Below are 11,801 nucleotides of genomic sequence, written 5' to 3'. Positions count from 1 at the left end.
TCGAGGGGGCAAAACGGGGTCAAAACCATGCATGCGCTCTGTATGTGCAATAACTCTGTACTAACCCGGTTGTGTATTCCATCATGTATTGAACTAGATACGAAAAGTTAAATTGTCAGTATTAACTACACGCTATATTAAGTGCTAATCACATAGCACACTTTAACGCACGCGATTTCAGCCTCGCGCGTAGACAGGTTCCAAACGTCCGGGTCGTTCCTCGAAAAAAGATGGGTTCCTTTCCTTCTCTTACCTTTTCCATAGGGGTAGTTTTGGTAAGTAGAAAAAATTTCACAGTTTGTCTAATGGAGCTTCTCTAAGAACAAACGGTAGTGCTATTTTGGCATTGAAAAATTGAAAAGAGTGGTATTTTGGCACTCTGGTTTTCAAGTGTGGTATTTTGGCACTTTCGGTTTTCATGTGTGGTATTTTGGCTATTCTCTCAACTGCAAACCACATCGTGATCCCCTGCCAGCGACCCAGCCTCCCAGTAGAACCCTAGCCTGTGTGGAGCGCCGCCGCACCTCCTTCCCGTGGAGCCCCGCCGCACCTTCGATCCCATCCTTGGCCGCAGGACCTGTGTCCTCGTTCGCGGTCGCTGCACCGCCAACCTCGCCCACGACGGCCGCAACGATCGGGCCTCCACCGCACCGAGGGCTTCCGCACGTCCTTCCTCACCCGCGGCCGTCGGCATCCTTCATCGCCTCCGTCGAACCCTCACCGTAGAGGGATCTCGTCTCCACGTCGCCGTCCGCCGTCGTCAAGGCAGAGAGGTTGGTTCTCTGTTGTGGCAGTTGTATATGAATTTCCTTCTCAGATGTAGATGGATTTGCTTCTCTGCTATAGACAATTAATTAGTTGATATATACATGCAGATTGCAGAACAAGAACGAAAACTAAAATTTTCTTTCTTAGTCAGATCTAATATTTTTTGACCTCTTTTGCAGATGGAGAACGAGAATGAGTATCCCCAGTTTGGCAGCACTTCACCCGAGTGGACATCACTACCACAAAGGGTGGCATTGTTGAGGTAGAACCATGGGCAAGATGCAATATTTGTATATACACATGCAGAGCCAATCCATGGAATGGCACCTCGATGCTTTATAGACTTCTTCACCATAGGCATAATATGTGAAGATTTGTTGTAAACTTCGCTATTCTGTTGTACATTTTGTTATTATGTTGTAAATTTCTGTTAATTGCTATTGTAAATGATAAAAACATCCATTTTTTTTTTCTGTGGAGATCGCTAGCAAAAGACTAGCGTCGGACCGTCGGGTCGGGCCTTAGGCTTGTCATCGGGCCAGGCTTAGGCCTGGAATTCTGTGAATCTTGTCGGGCCGGGCCTAGGCCTGACCTTTAGATGTCGGGCTTCTTTTGGCTCGGCCCGGCCCGAGATATGTCCAGGTATACCGACGGCATACATATTGACTACTGAAAATTATATGACCATTGTCTCATGTTGTATGTAGATGAACGTCAGTAGCTCGATCGAGTATTTCTATAAGAACATCGCCGGATGATGAGTTGAACAGTGATACCGAACTGATGATGTCCGTGGCAGCCCTCATCTATGAGCATAACGAGAGGCATAGGCCACAGTTCAAGGGCTCGACGACGCCACACATGGGCAATATCAAGCATAATCGGGAAGCTGACCACAATCAACTCTTCAAAGACTACTTCCACACTACTAATCCAACCTAGCCGGAGCACATATTCCATCACCCCTTGCGATGTCAAGAAGTTGTTCTTAACAATTTTCGAAGGCATGACTAGCGGGCATGTGGATGGATGCATTTCACACATTTAAAGAGTCTATGTGACTTTACAAAAGGAGTACACAATAAGAAGTTACTCCCTCTAATGTGTATTTAGACATATTTTAGTTCTAGGTACAATCCATACTAGTAAAGTAATATGATTGAGAGGGACTACTAATTTTATCACAGAAAGTAGATTTGATTTCACCAAAATCACACTGCGAAAGACCATCCAATCTGGGCTTGTGCAGATAAGCAGATGGGAATTTGGAGCGGAGGCCCGCATGGACTGCACCTGACATTCACACACGCAAGGCTCATATTGCTCCTACTGAGGCCCAATACCCGGTCCATACATAGAGCAAGAGGCCCAGAGGTTTGGTGCGACCGCGACCAGTGTCGGGGTGGCAGCACCACCAAGTTCGCGAACTCTTCGGCCGACGCGACATGGGCACATCACCCTCCCTTCCACCTCCACTTCGTCTTCCCCCCACCGATCTCCCGACGAAGGCAGGGAGACTCCCCCGCGACCCCGCCCCGCCGCCCACCTCCTTCTCCACCCCGCCACCCGAGGGCGCCCCCATGGCCTCCACCTCCTCCAACCACACCAAGCACCGCCGGATCGGAGAGGACGACGAGGAAGACGAGGAGGAGGAGGTACGCCCGCCCGCACGCGCGCTTCTGATCGCTCCAACGTGCGCACTTATCCGCTGCCCCCGTGCCCTAGCTTCCAGTTGGTGTTGGGGGTTCAATTTTGTGTGCCAGACGTGTTGTGGTGCTCTGGTTGCGTGAGGTCACGGTAATGTGACGCGGTAGACTCAGTAGTCACATAATTGGATACGGTAATGTGACGCGGTTGCGAGAAGGCTGTGAAGAGTTGGGTGATTGAATGTATTGGCCTGGCAGACTGAGAAGGGTTAGTTGCTCTAGTCGATTTGTCACCTATGAGAGTGTAAACTTCTGCAGGAGTAAGCATTTGGACGTTTCCTTCTGCAGATTGTTACTTAAGCAGTTCGCGGCTATCCTATGTAGTAACTAACGGATAACTGTAGCCTCTGTGCTTTGTTTTGTGCTGTTGGCCTCATCCATTTAGATTGGTAGGATCTTGTCTTTTCAGATGTGATGCTGTTACTTTTGTCCTTGCGTGTAGATCTTAGGATTTACCATTCTGTTTCTGTTGAATATGTTTGAGTGGTTAATTATCTTTCGGTTTATAATATTCTCTGCATCTATGCAGCTCGAGCGGTTCGATGATTTCACCATCGCTTCATCATGGGAGAGGTACTGCCGTTCCTGCCCAACTTTGTGATTATTAGTTAGCCCATTTAAAGTCATCCTCAAAGGGCCAATTCAGCATGGCAGCACTTGATATTCTCTTGGCCATCTAGGTTTATATCCGAGATAGAGGCTATTTGTCGTCAATGGCTAGCAGACGGCCCGAAGAACTTGATGGTACTGCGCTTTCCTGGACCTCATTTGATGTTTCGTCTGATATATATATTTGATTTGTTGACTACACACATTCTTGTAGCAAAAAGGTGCGGAGAGTGTGCTTTCCTTCGAAAACTTGTGCATGGTTAAGCGCGAACTCAAGCATGGGAAAAGAGTCTACTCTATGGAGTATCATTTTATGAAATCTCCAAAAGGTGAGACAAGATCACGTGTTTACTTTCTTCAACAAGTTATGATGTTATCATCTATTTTTTGATTACTTTTTACTCAGTTATAAATACTTCTTTCTGTAGGGAAATATTCATACTGGGATGATGATACACATAGCACACAACTATCTTTTGGCGTGGATGAGTTTCTGGTGCGGTTTGACTCTACTGCGGCATACATATAGATACGACCATACTGATCAGATACATCATGCATTTTTGTTTGGTGTATTAGTCGATTTCTGTTTGCACTGTACTTTTATGTATTATATGAAATAACTTCGCGTGTTTCCTTGTTCGGACATGATCCTTTTTTCTGAATAAATAAGTTGCATCAAATTGTCCATGAAATCTGGAAACCATTAAATCTAGTACATCATAAGTAGCCACCACATCTTCAAACTGTTGCAACAAGCTATCAAGCACTGTGAAGGCCAGCTAATGTGCAAAGGCTTGTTTACATATATGCTGAATAAACTCATTATGCTTCTTATATGCTCTCAGATAATTGCTCCCTTGAGTGCCAGCGGTGTCGTTCTTGATGATCCTGAATCAACTAAGCTTTTGAGTTCTGTAGCAATTGCTCTGTCCAATTGTGGCAGGTTAGTGACTTTTGACTACTTATGAAAATTTCAGTGAATAGTTTATTCGATTGGATGGTTAGAAGAGATAGTTTATCCATTGTGTTTACAAAGAGATGGCTTCATCCTTTTTACTGGGGTCCAGAATGCATGAGAGCTTGTTGGCATCTTTTACGGGCCATTGCTTACTTACTAGAATAGCTGCAGCCATATTACTTTACTGACATGAGTTTCAATTTTAGCAATTGGCCAGCATTTGTACCAGTGCATGACCCTTCACGAAAAGCATATATAGGAATCCAAAACATGGGAACAGTCTTTACTCGAAGGTTTGAAGCTGATCGAATTGGTAGCCAGGTCCCAATACGACTCATGCATCTGGAGGGTTTACATGAGCTATTTCTGTCAAAGTTTGTGAGTGTTTCCTGCAACTTACATTGCTTTTTATCTTTCATGAGACTTTACTGGATTGCTGTCAAATTTTTTGTCTGTTCATTAACTAAGTTTATCATCACTAGTTAGTTGCTTAGAAACAAGTTCATCACATGCTTCCCGCTGTTGTTGAGGTTTATCACAACATTGTCATTTGGATTTCATATTGAGTTTCTGTTGCAACTTTGAACATAGATGATCATATAATAATGTACTAAAGCTTATGAGTTCTGGAAAGCTTGCTTTACCCTATAAATCAGAAGTATACAACCTTTCTAAAACAATGCTGCTGCAACATACAACTGTTGAGATATGAATGGAAAACAAAAAAAAAGCACCAGCTACACCACTATCAACTCTACCTTTGGACTTTAAAACACAACAGTTGCCATTGTTCAGCAACTATGTTTGTCTATGGCTCTTCATCATCACAAAGTTGTCCTGGATTGCATGTTGCACGTGTAAACTGTATTTGTTCTGTTTGTAGGTCCTATCCTCAACAGATTTTCCAGCAAAGGTAAAGGTAAACTTCTCAATGAAGCTTACCTACAGAACTCCTGAACATGATTATGATCATGAGGAGACTTTGGATTCTGAAGCTACTGAGTCGATACCAGAAAATGGCATTGCAAGCCAACCCAGAAAACAATGGGATGATGATTGCCCTTGGGCAGAGTGGTACTCTGCCGAGGATCCTGTTAAAGGTAACTGCAGCCTTATACTACCTCCGTTCCGGAGGTAAAATCTTTTACCAGTAATGTTGCTAATAATAACTAGTCTCAAGAATAGATAATGGGAACTGCACACGGATTGTATTTATAATGATCACATCAACCATTATAAGCAAGCCCAATATGGACCAAGAAATATGAAAAAGTTGAATTTGTCACAAAGACTTGAAATATAATAGTATACCTTGTCCAGAATTTTCATATTTCCTGCTAGTAGCTGACTGATATGTGTATATTATCCTATAAATGGTTTTGGTTTACCTCATATTTTGGCTTACTAGAAGATATGTATAATTAACGCATGTTGTCTTAGGTTTTGAGTTGACAGCCATTTGGGGAGAGAAGATGTTTGAAGAGAGCCTTGAAATGGCTGAGGTGGAAAACGCTTCGTCGTTTGATGCTGATAGTTGGCTTCTACATCCAGTTGTGTCTCCATATATGTAAGATTCTTTTGTAAAATCATCTTGATATAAGTATCGTACGGTTGTACATAATACATAGATTGTTCCAACTCATGATGTATTCCCTTTATTTATGTTCATTCTTTTTTAGGGTCGACGATTCTATTGGGAAGTTTGTTGGGTTTGCATCCCAGCTACATCTTCTAGTAAATGCACTTGAATTGTCAGGAGAGGCACAGTTTTTGGAAGATTATGTTGCAGGTTAAGAACTTCATGCAAGTCAGAGTTCTTTTGAAGCAGCGACAACTATCTTTTGTAGATTTTTGTTTCTGATTTTATATTTATCATGTTAGAGAGCAGATAATTCAGGTCCAGACAATTCGAAATCTTCTGTTGCTGTGCCTCCACCATCTGTCGTCGATCGTGTAATGAAAGATATTTTCAATGATGGTATTTATCCATGCTCCTTTCTGATCTACGGATTTCATTGATAAACCAATATATAACTGAGCATAATTAAGAAAATATCTTGGGTATATAATGTCTAGCAATTAAGGAATCTACGCACATGACCAGATCTATAACTGAAACTCATAGACATAATACCATGGTAAAATTTTCATGTGATGCCTGTTACATTTTTATGTTTTTCAGAGGTTGGAAAGTCAAATTATGTAGAAGCAGAAAGTAAATTTGGCCGTGCTTTGAAAGGAGCACCTTCGGATTCCCTCTTTGCTCAGTTCTGTTTGCACGCATTGTGGTTTGGCAACTGCAATATACGCGGTTTGTGTTCGTGCTTAGTTTTTTCATAAGATCATTATTTTAATTTCATGAGCTATATTAACGATGGTCTTGTTTGTTATGTCAGCAATAGCAGTCTTATGGATTGATTTTGTGCGCGAAATTCGTTGGTGCTGGGAGGAATCAGAGCAACTACCGAGGATGAAAAGCTCTTCTAGTATTGACCTCTCTGCTTGTCTGATCCACCAAAAACTACAAATGGTACTTGTGCTAATTTCCTTAAAGTCCTTACTCAATGAATCATTTCCACGAATTAGCAGTCTGTGTCTGTGAGTGTGAGCAAATGTTGCTCTATATGCTGTCCAGTGTACACTGATATCGTGTAAAATCGTTAGTTGAGTTTATTTTTATATACATGGATTATTTATTTTGTTGGTTAGGGCTAGCAAGATAAGACACTAGCTAGTCCCATTATTTTTTCACACTCTTTGCAAACCACCATTTGTGAATGTGATCTAATAATGCAACATCCTTTTATTCATCTAAAAAAAATCCTTTGTCACCTCTTTCACTTCTGAAAGACTGACATTAAACTATCGAGCAATGTTTGTTCGTTTCTGCAAAATGCTCAATTGCGCAAAACTATTCATTCAATGTACATGGTTTTTTCGCTTGTGTTCTGTGATTCTGTAACATTGCTCCATGTTAAACTTGGTCCTCCCTTTTGTAGATAATCAGTTTCCGTTAGATCAACATACTTACATAATTTTTCTTTTGTTTTGCTCCCTGTAAGCTTGCGATATGCATTGAGAGGAAGAAATCGTTGAATCATGAGAAGGCTACTAATCATGCAGATAAAGAAGGGACTTCAAATAGCATGGTAATATGTATTCATGCCCTTGTAATACATTTAAAATTGAGAAAAGATTTGATACTAACATTTCTACTGAAGAACAGGCACCTAACAAAATTCGTAAAGGATCTGCAGGCATTGTCCCTTCACTGATGCTCATTAATACATTTCAGGAAATGCATATTCCGTATACTCAGGTTCTGCTTAGCATCGTTTTTCTTCAGACTTAACAACAAGATGTGCATACACCCCCTTATTTTTCCATTAGTTTCTTAGGATGCACCTTTGATGACAGAAGATATGCATGAAGAAAGACTCCATGCAGCCGAGGCTTTTGGCAGTGCTGCTGTAAGTTCTTGAACTCACATTACCATGCCTTTATTGTCCTTTTTGGGTCCATTTCTTGCATAGATACTGTAAGCATACGTAAATGCAGTACAGCAGTAGGAACATATTCATTTTGTTCAGGTCTGATGCCAGCTACTCCGTATTGTACTTATCGGTTACCTCAAAATTAGTGCAATATATCATGCAATTCCTCTGCTATTGCAGGGTTTATCTGGTCAACTGGAAAGGGATATATTAGCTTCTGGTAAGGTTTAGTTATGCCCCCTTTCCTCAAACTGTGCATGTAGGCATTACTTAGCTAATTATTACTTCTTTCTCTTGAAGAATTTTATCTTCCTGTGCTTTACGAACAATTATAATTGTTTCTAGAAGACGTGTCATTCCTATTATTGTAGAATTTATTCACCTGTTACTAATTAAGCTCTAATCCATGCTTAGACATGTCTGCTTTTAAAGCCGCAAACCCAGATGCTGCCTTTGAAGATTTTATTCGGTGGCATTCACCTGGTGACTGGGTGAGTGAGGGCAATCGTGATGGGAATTCAGCCTGGCCACCTAAAGGAAGGCTTTCTCAGCGTATGTCAGAACACGGGAATATGTGGCGCAAAATCTGGAATGATGCACCAGCTTTGCCTGTCTCTGAACAGAAATCTCTGCTTGATTCTATTCGAGAAGGAGAAAAGGTGGTTTGCTCTTTCTTATCCTAAGTTCCTACCAAAAGTGATTACTTCATCACATCAAACGGTGCGACCTAAATAGGTTAGAGCAGGGGGTTTCGTGGCAGAAAGTGGGTGTTCACTATACAATTACTAGTAGTTTGTATGTAAAAGTCTACAATGAGGATAATAATAATAACAAAACTCATGAAAGTGATTGGCATATCTTCAGTTGCCAGATGGAATCTTGAAATTTAGTGGTTTTGGATCACCTGAAAGTTAATTAGAATGGCGCTCCACATGATTACAAGTTTCATAGATTATTAGCTTGTTAGTTCCTAACCAAGCTTTGCATATTCGTGATATGCAGGTGGTTCATTACCTTGAAACTTTGAGACCACAGCAGCTCCTTGAGCAAATGGTTTGCACTGCTTTCAAATCATCAGCTGACATTCTGAACAAGACCACATATGGTGGCTTTAAATTAATGAAGACTAAAATGGATCAACTTTATGCTACAATGGCGTCAACATTAAAATCTCTTCAAGGTACCTTGCTGTACAGTTGTGCATAAACTGTAGACTTACATATTGTCTTTGTTTTGTATTGTGGGCCCTGACATTTAGAAAGCCTTGTTCTGAGTTCTGACTTGAATCTTTTGAGCTTTCTACTCCAGTGCCCTTTTATTTGGCCAACAAAATTATCAGTTTAAATAAATATGGGATGTAATAATTAAACGAAGGCACTATTCGGGGGAAAGAACTGGCTAGGATTATTAGTTCCCTAGCAGATAAATATCCGAACTGATTAGGTTGGAAGCTAGGTAACCTTTTAGTTACCAGTGGGCCTCAAGGATAGTGGGATCTTCTTGCCAGCTAACTTAGTGGTGTCCTCATGGACTGGTGGCTGCAAGCTAAACAGCAAACTCCCAAGCAGCTTCGCAAAGGCCTCGCCTCTGCCGTGTTGCTCACCCCCTGGATGATATGGAAACATCGAAACGATTGCATATTCCAGGGTACCCAGCCTTCTGTCCACTCCCTGGTCTCCAAGATCAAGGAAGAAGCTAGACTTTGGGCTCGGGCAGGCGCCAACGGGCTTCGAGTAGTCTTGCCACCCACCTGGGATGTGCACTAAGTTAGCTCTCTTCATGTTGTAACCCACCTTTTAGGAGGCTTGTAAACAAAACTCTGCCTTTTCAATGAAATGAAACGCAAAGGTCCTTTGCGTTTTCTCGAAAAAAAAGAAAAAAATCTTCTTGCCAGCTTAAAAGCTGATGTTATTTTGACAGGAAATTCGGACACAAGTGATATGGCTGGAGACTTGAAGCGACTTTGTCAAGTTTTTGAGCACATTGAGAAGTTGCTGATTTTTGCTGCATCGATCCACCGAAAACTTATAGATGCTCCAAGACTGGCTCAATCGGTTTTTACTGACTACTTCAATTACTATCTCCCGAAAATGGGAACCAGCTTGGAAAGTATTTGTTATGAAAAGGTAACTGCTATTCTTATCGACATTTGCATACCATTGTATAGTGACTCTCAAATGATGAAGTAGGATAGCAGGAGCTTCACATATTCAGTCCGCTTAATGTGCCTGATCAAATAGAACCCTTTTAGATTTGCTAGTCTGTACTGTAAATATCCTGCACACTAAATGCCTTTGTTAGTCGCACCTATCACCTGTTGGCATTTTAAGAAACAGAGTTGGTGAACTAAAATGCTCAGATATATATTGATATATTTATGTGCTTGCTCACTTTACTCTTGAAGAGTTCAGAGGTCCTTTTTTAATTGGAAAGCGGAATTCTCATAGGAGATGTTCATCGGTCAGTACAACACTTAGGTTGTTCCCGTAGTATTGTTGGCTGGTGCTCTACTACCTTTAGCCTATTCCCTCCAATTGTCGTTATAAATTACGACAGAGCCAAATAGAAGTGCGTATGTTGTGCAATGGTGAGCTGTCCCTTTGTTTTTATATTGTCTCAAACTAATCCAGTGGGATGGGGCCTGGCTTCGATTGCCTGAGCCATATCTAATTTATTACGAAGCTATTTACAGTACCTGGCCTTTGTTTTTATATCAATTTTTCCATGGTCATTTTGTTGATTTCCTTTTTAATCTCCTATGTTAGGAGTTCACTACTAAGGAAAAGGTGGGGATGCTCGAGAGAGAGGCTGTATCAAGCCTGTTTCGCCCCCCTACAGCTAATCAGTCATGGAGGAAAGTTCTGAGCATGGGAAATCTTTTGAACGGCCACGAGCCAATACAGAGAGAGATTGTTTTCTCAGTACTGGAAAAACTAAGCAACGGTCACTATTCGAGCCCAACTCCGCTATGTACAGATGAACAGATTGAGACACGCCGGATGTATATATCTGGTACATCTAATGATCTCTGGGTTGCTCTATCGGTGACATCCTGGGATTGAGGTGCTTGTACATACAAAAGAGCAACCACAGGAATTAGAGTTGGGCGTTTTGATATTGCAGATGTATTGGGCTGATGGCTGTGTACCAGAAGAGCAAACCTTGGCAGGACAATAGCGGCTGCACGTTTAAGCACAAACGCATTGTTCACACAATTTTTTTGGTGTCAACTTGTCATCCTCGAAAACAGTGGGATCTACATGAGGCAGGCCAGTCCAGCGACCAGAATTCAGATGCCCAGACCATTTTTACGACTTGGCTTTTGTGTCTGCAAGCACTGAGTAAATATTTGTATGTTCTGTGGAGATTGGAGATGCAAGCTCCATTTTAGGTCATTATTTACACGGCTCCATTTTGCATGGGTGGTTTTGTTTACTCAGCTTTCTGCCATTCTTTTTTTGTAAGTTGAAGGAAAGAAATCTATGAAATCTACAGCTGAGTGAAAGTGTGGAACTTTGCAGTGGAGGGCCATTGTCATCATCATTGCTGGATAAATGTATTAATTAGCAGTAGTTGATTTTGGTTTTAAGTAATACTTTCTTTACACCAGTACTAGAAATAACGGCCAAAGGAGACAAATGGCTGGTGGTATTGCCTCATGGCCTTCTGTCATTTCTATGGCTTACCTGCATCGATGCAGCGTCTCTACAAACAGAAGCGGGGTTGAGCGGAGGAGGGAGGAAATTCTCGTCCGAGCTGTCGTAAGGTGAGATGTAGATGAAGCAGTTATAGCTGGCCTAATTCAACAGCAAGTGACAATATCAGATGCCGGTTCTCGGTTTATCGTTTCTGCTTTAGGAGTAGACGTCATGGTATGTCATTCATGAACTGGTCTTTCAGTTCATAGTGAGAAGAGTGTTAATTGTCACCACTGCATCGATTGTACAGCCTTGACGGTAGAAAGAATGTTGCTTTCTACAAACAGCTTTTAAGATCGAGGAATCTTGTACAACCCGTCTGTCTTCCTCGTTGTCGCCCGAAATAACGATAACACTGGCCCACACGCTCGTAGGGATCGTCCCCTTGGGGATGCCTTGTTCGGTAGAGGTGGTTTGACCGGATTTGTTGTGTGTAATCCCTCCTGGAGTCCTGGTCCACTTTGAATCCACCAGAAATCACAGCCGTGGCATTCCATAGGCTGGTCTTAGGTGGGGTCAGCTCCAATAACCACTGAGAGAGAAACACGCCGGCTTGGGGGTGGAA

General features: G+C 41.9%; 1 protein-coding gene across 2 annotated transcripts; it reads left to right on the top strand.

The window, feature by feature from the left end:
- Positions 1-2,992: 2,992 nt before the first annotated feature.
- LOC124702251 (rab3 GTPase-activating protein catalytic subunit-like) lies at positions 2,993-11,006 on the top strand. 2 transcript variants are annotated; one of them, XM_047234373.1, is made up of 20 exons: positions 2,993-3,047; positions 3,155-3,218; positions 3,298-3,412; positions 3,512-3,579; positions 3,932-4,029; positions 4,251-4,422; positions 4,928-5,144; positions 5,485-5,611; positions 5,724-5,833; positions 5,933-6,022; positions 6,227-6,355; positions 6,441-6,574; positions 7,107-7,193; positions 7,271-7,363; positions 7,443-7,514; positions 7,719-7,758; positions 7,971-8,197; positions 8,541-8,718; positions 9,459-9,664; positions 10,304-11,006. In XM_047234373.1, the coding sequence occupies exons 1-20, from the start codon at positions 2,998-3,000 to the stop codon at positions 10,598-10,600; spliced, it is 2,574 nt and encodes an 857-aa protein (XP_047090329.1). In that variant the 5' UTR covers positions 2,993-2,997; the 3' UTR covers positions 10,601-11,006. The 2 variants fall into 2 exon arrangements, with proteins under 2 accessions (XP_047090329.1, XP_047090328.1); XM_047234372.1 differs by having other exon boundaries at positions 7,953-8,197.
- Positions 11,007-11,801: the final 795 nt, after the last annotated feature.

This window comes from Lolium rigidum, chromosome 3 (assembly GCF_022539505.1).
Source record: "Lolium rigidum isolate FL_2022 chromosome 3, APGP_CSIRO_Lrig_0.1, whole genome shotgun sequence".
Classification (NCBI taxonomy): Eukaryota; Viridiplantae; Streptophyta; class Magnoliopsida; order Poales; family Poaceae; genus Lolium; species Lolium rigidum.
Note: the sequence above shows the minus strand (reverse complement) of the source record. Positions and strands in the feature narration are given on the sequence as shown.

Excerpts from the sequence above, each read along its gene's own strand:
- LOC124702251 (XM_047234372.1), top strand. The coding sequence starts at position 2,998 with ATGCAGCTCGAGCGGTTCGATGATTTCACCATCGCTTCATCATGGGAG. Across the intron at positions 5,834-5,932 it reads TTTGGAAGATTATGTTGCAG|ATAATTCAGGTCCAGACAAT; the intron begins GTTAAGAACTTC and ends GTTAGAGAGCAG. Across the intron at positions 7,364-7,442 it reads TGCATATTCCGTATACTCAG|GATGCACCTTTGATGACAGA; the intron begins GTTCTGCTTAGC and ends TTAGTTTCTTAG.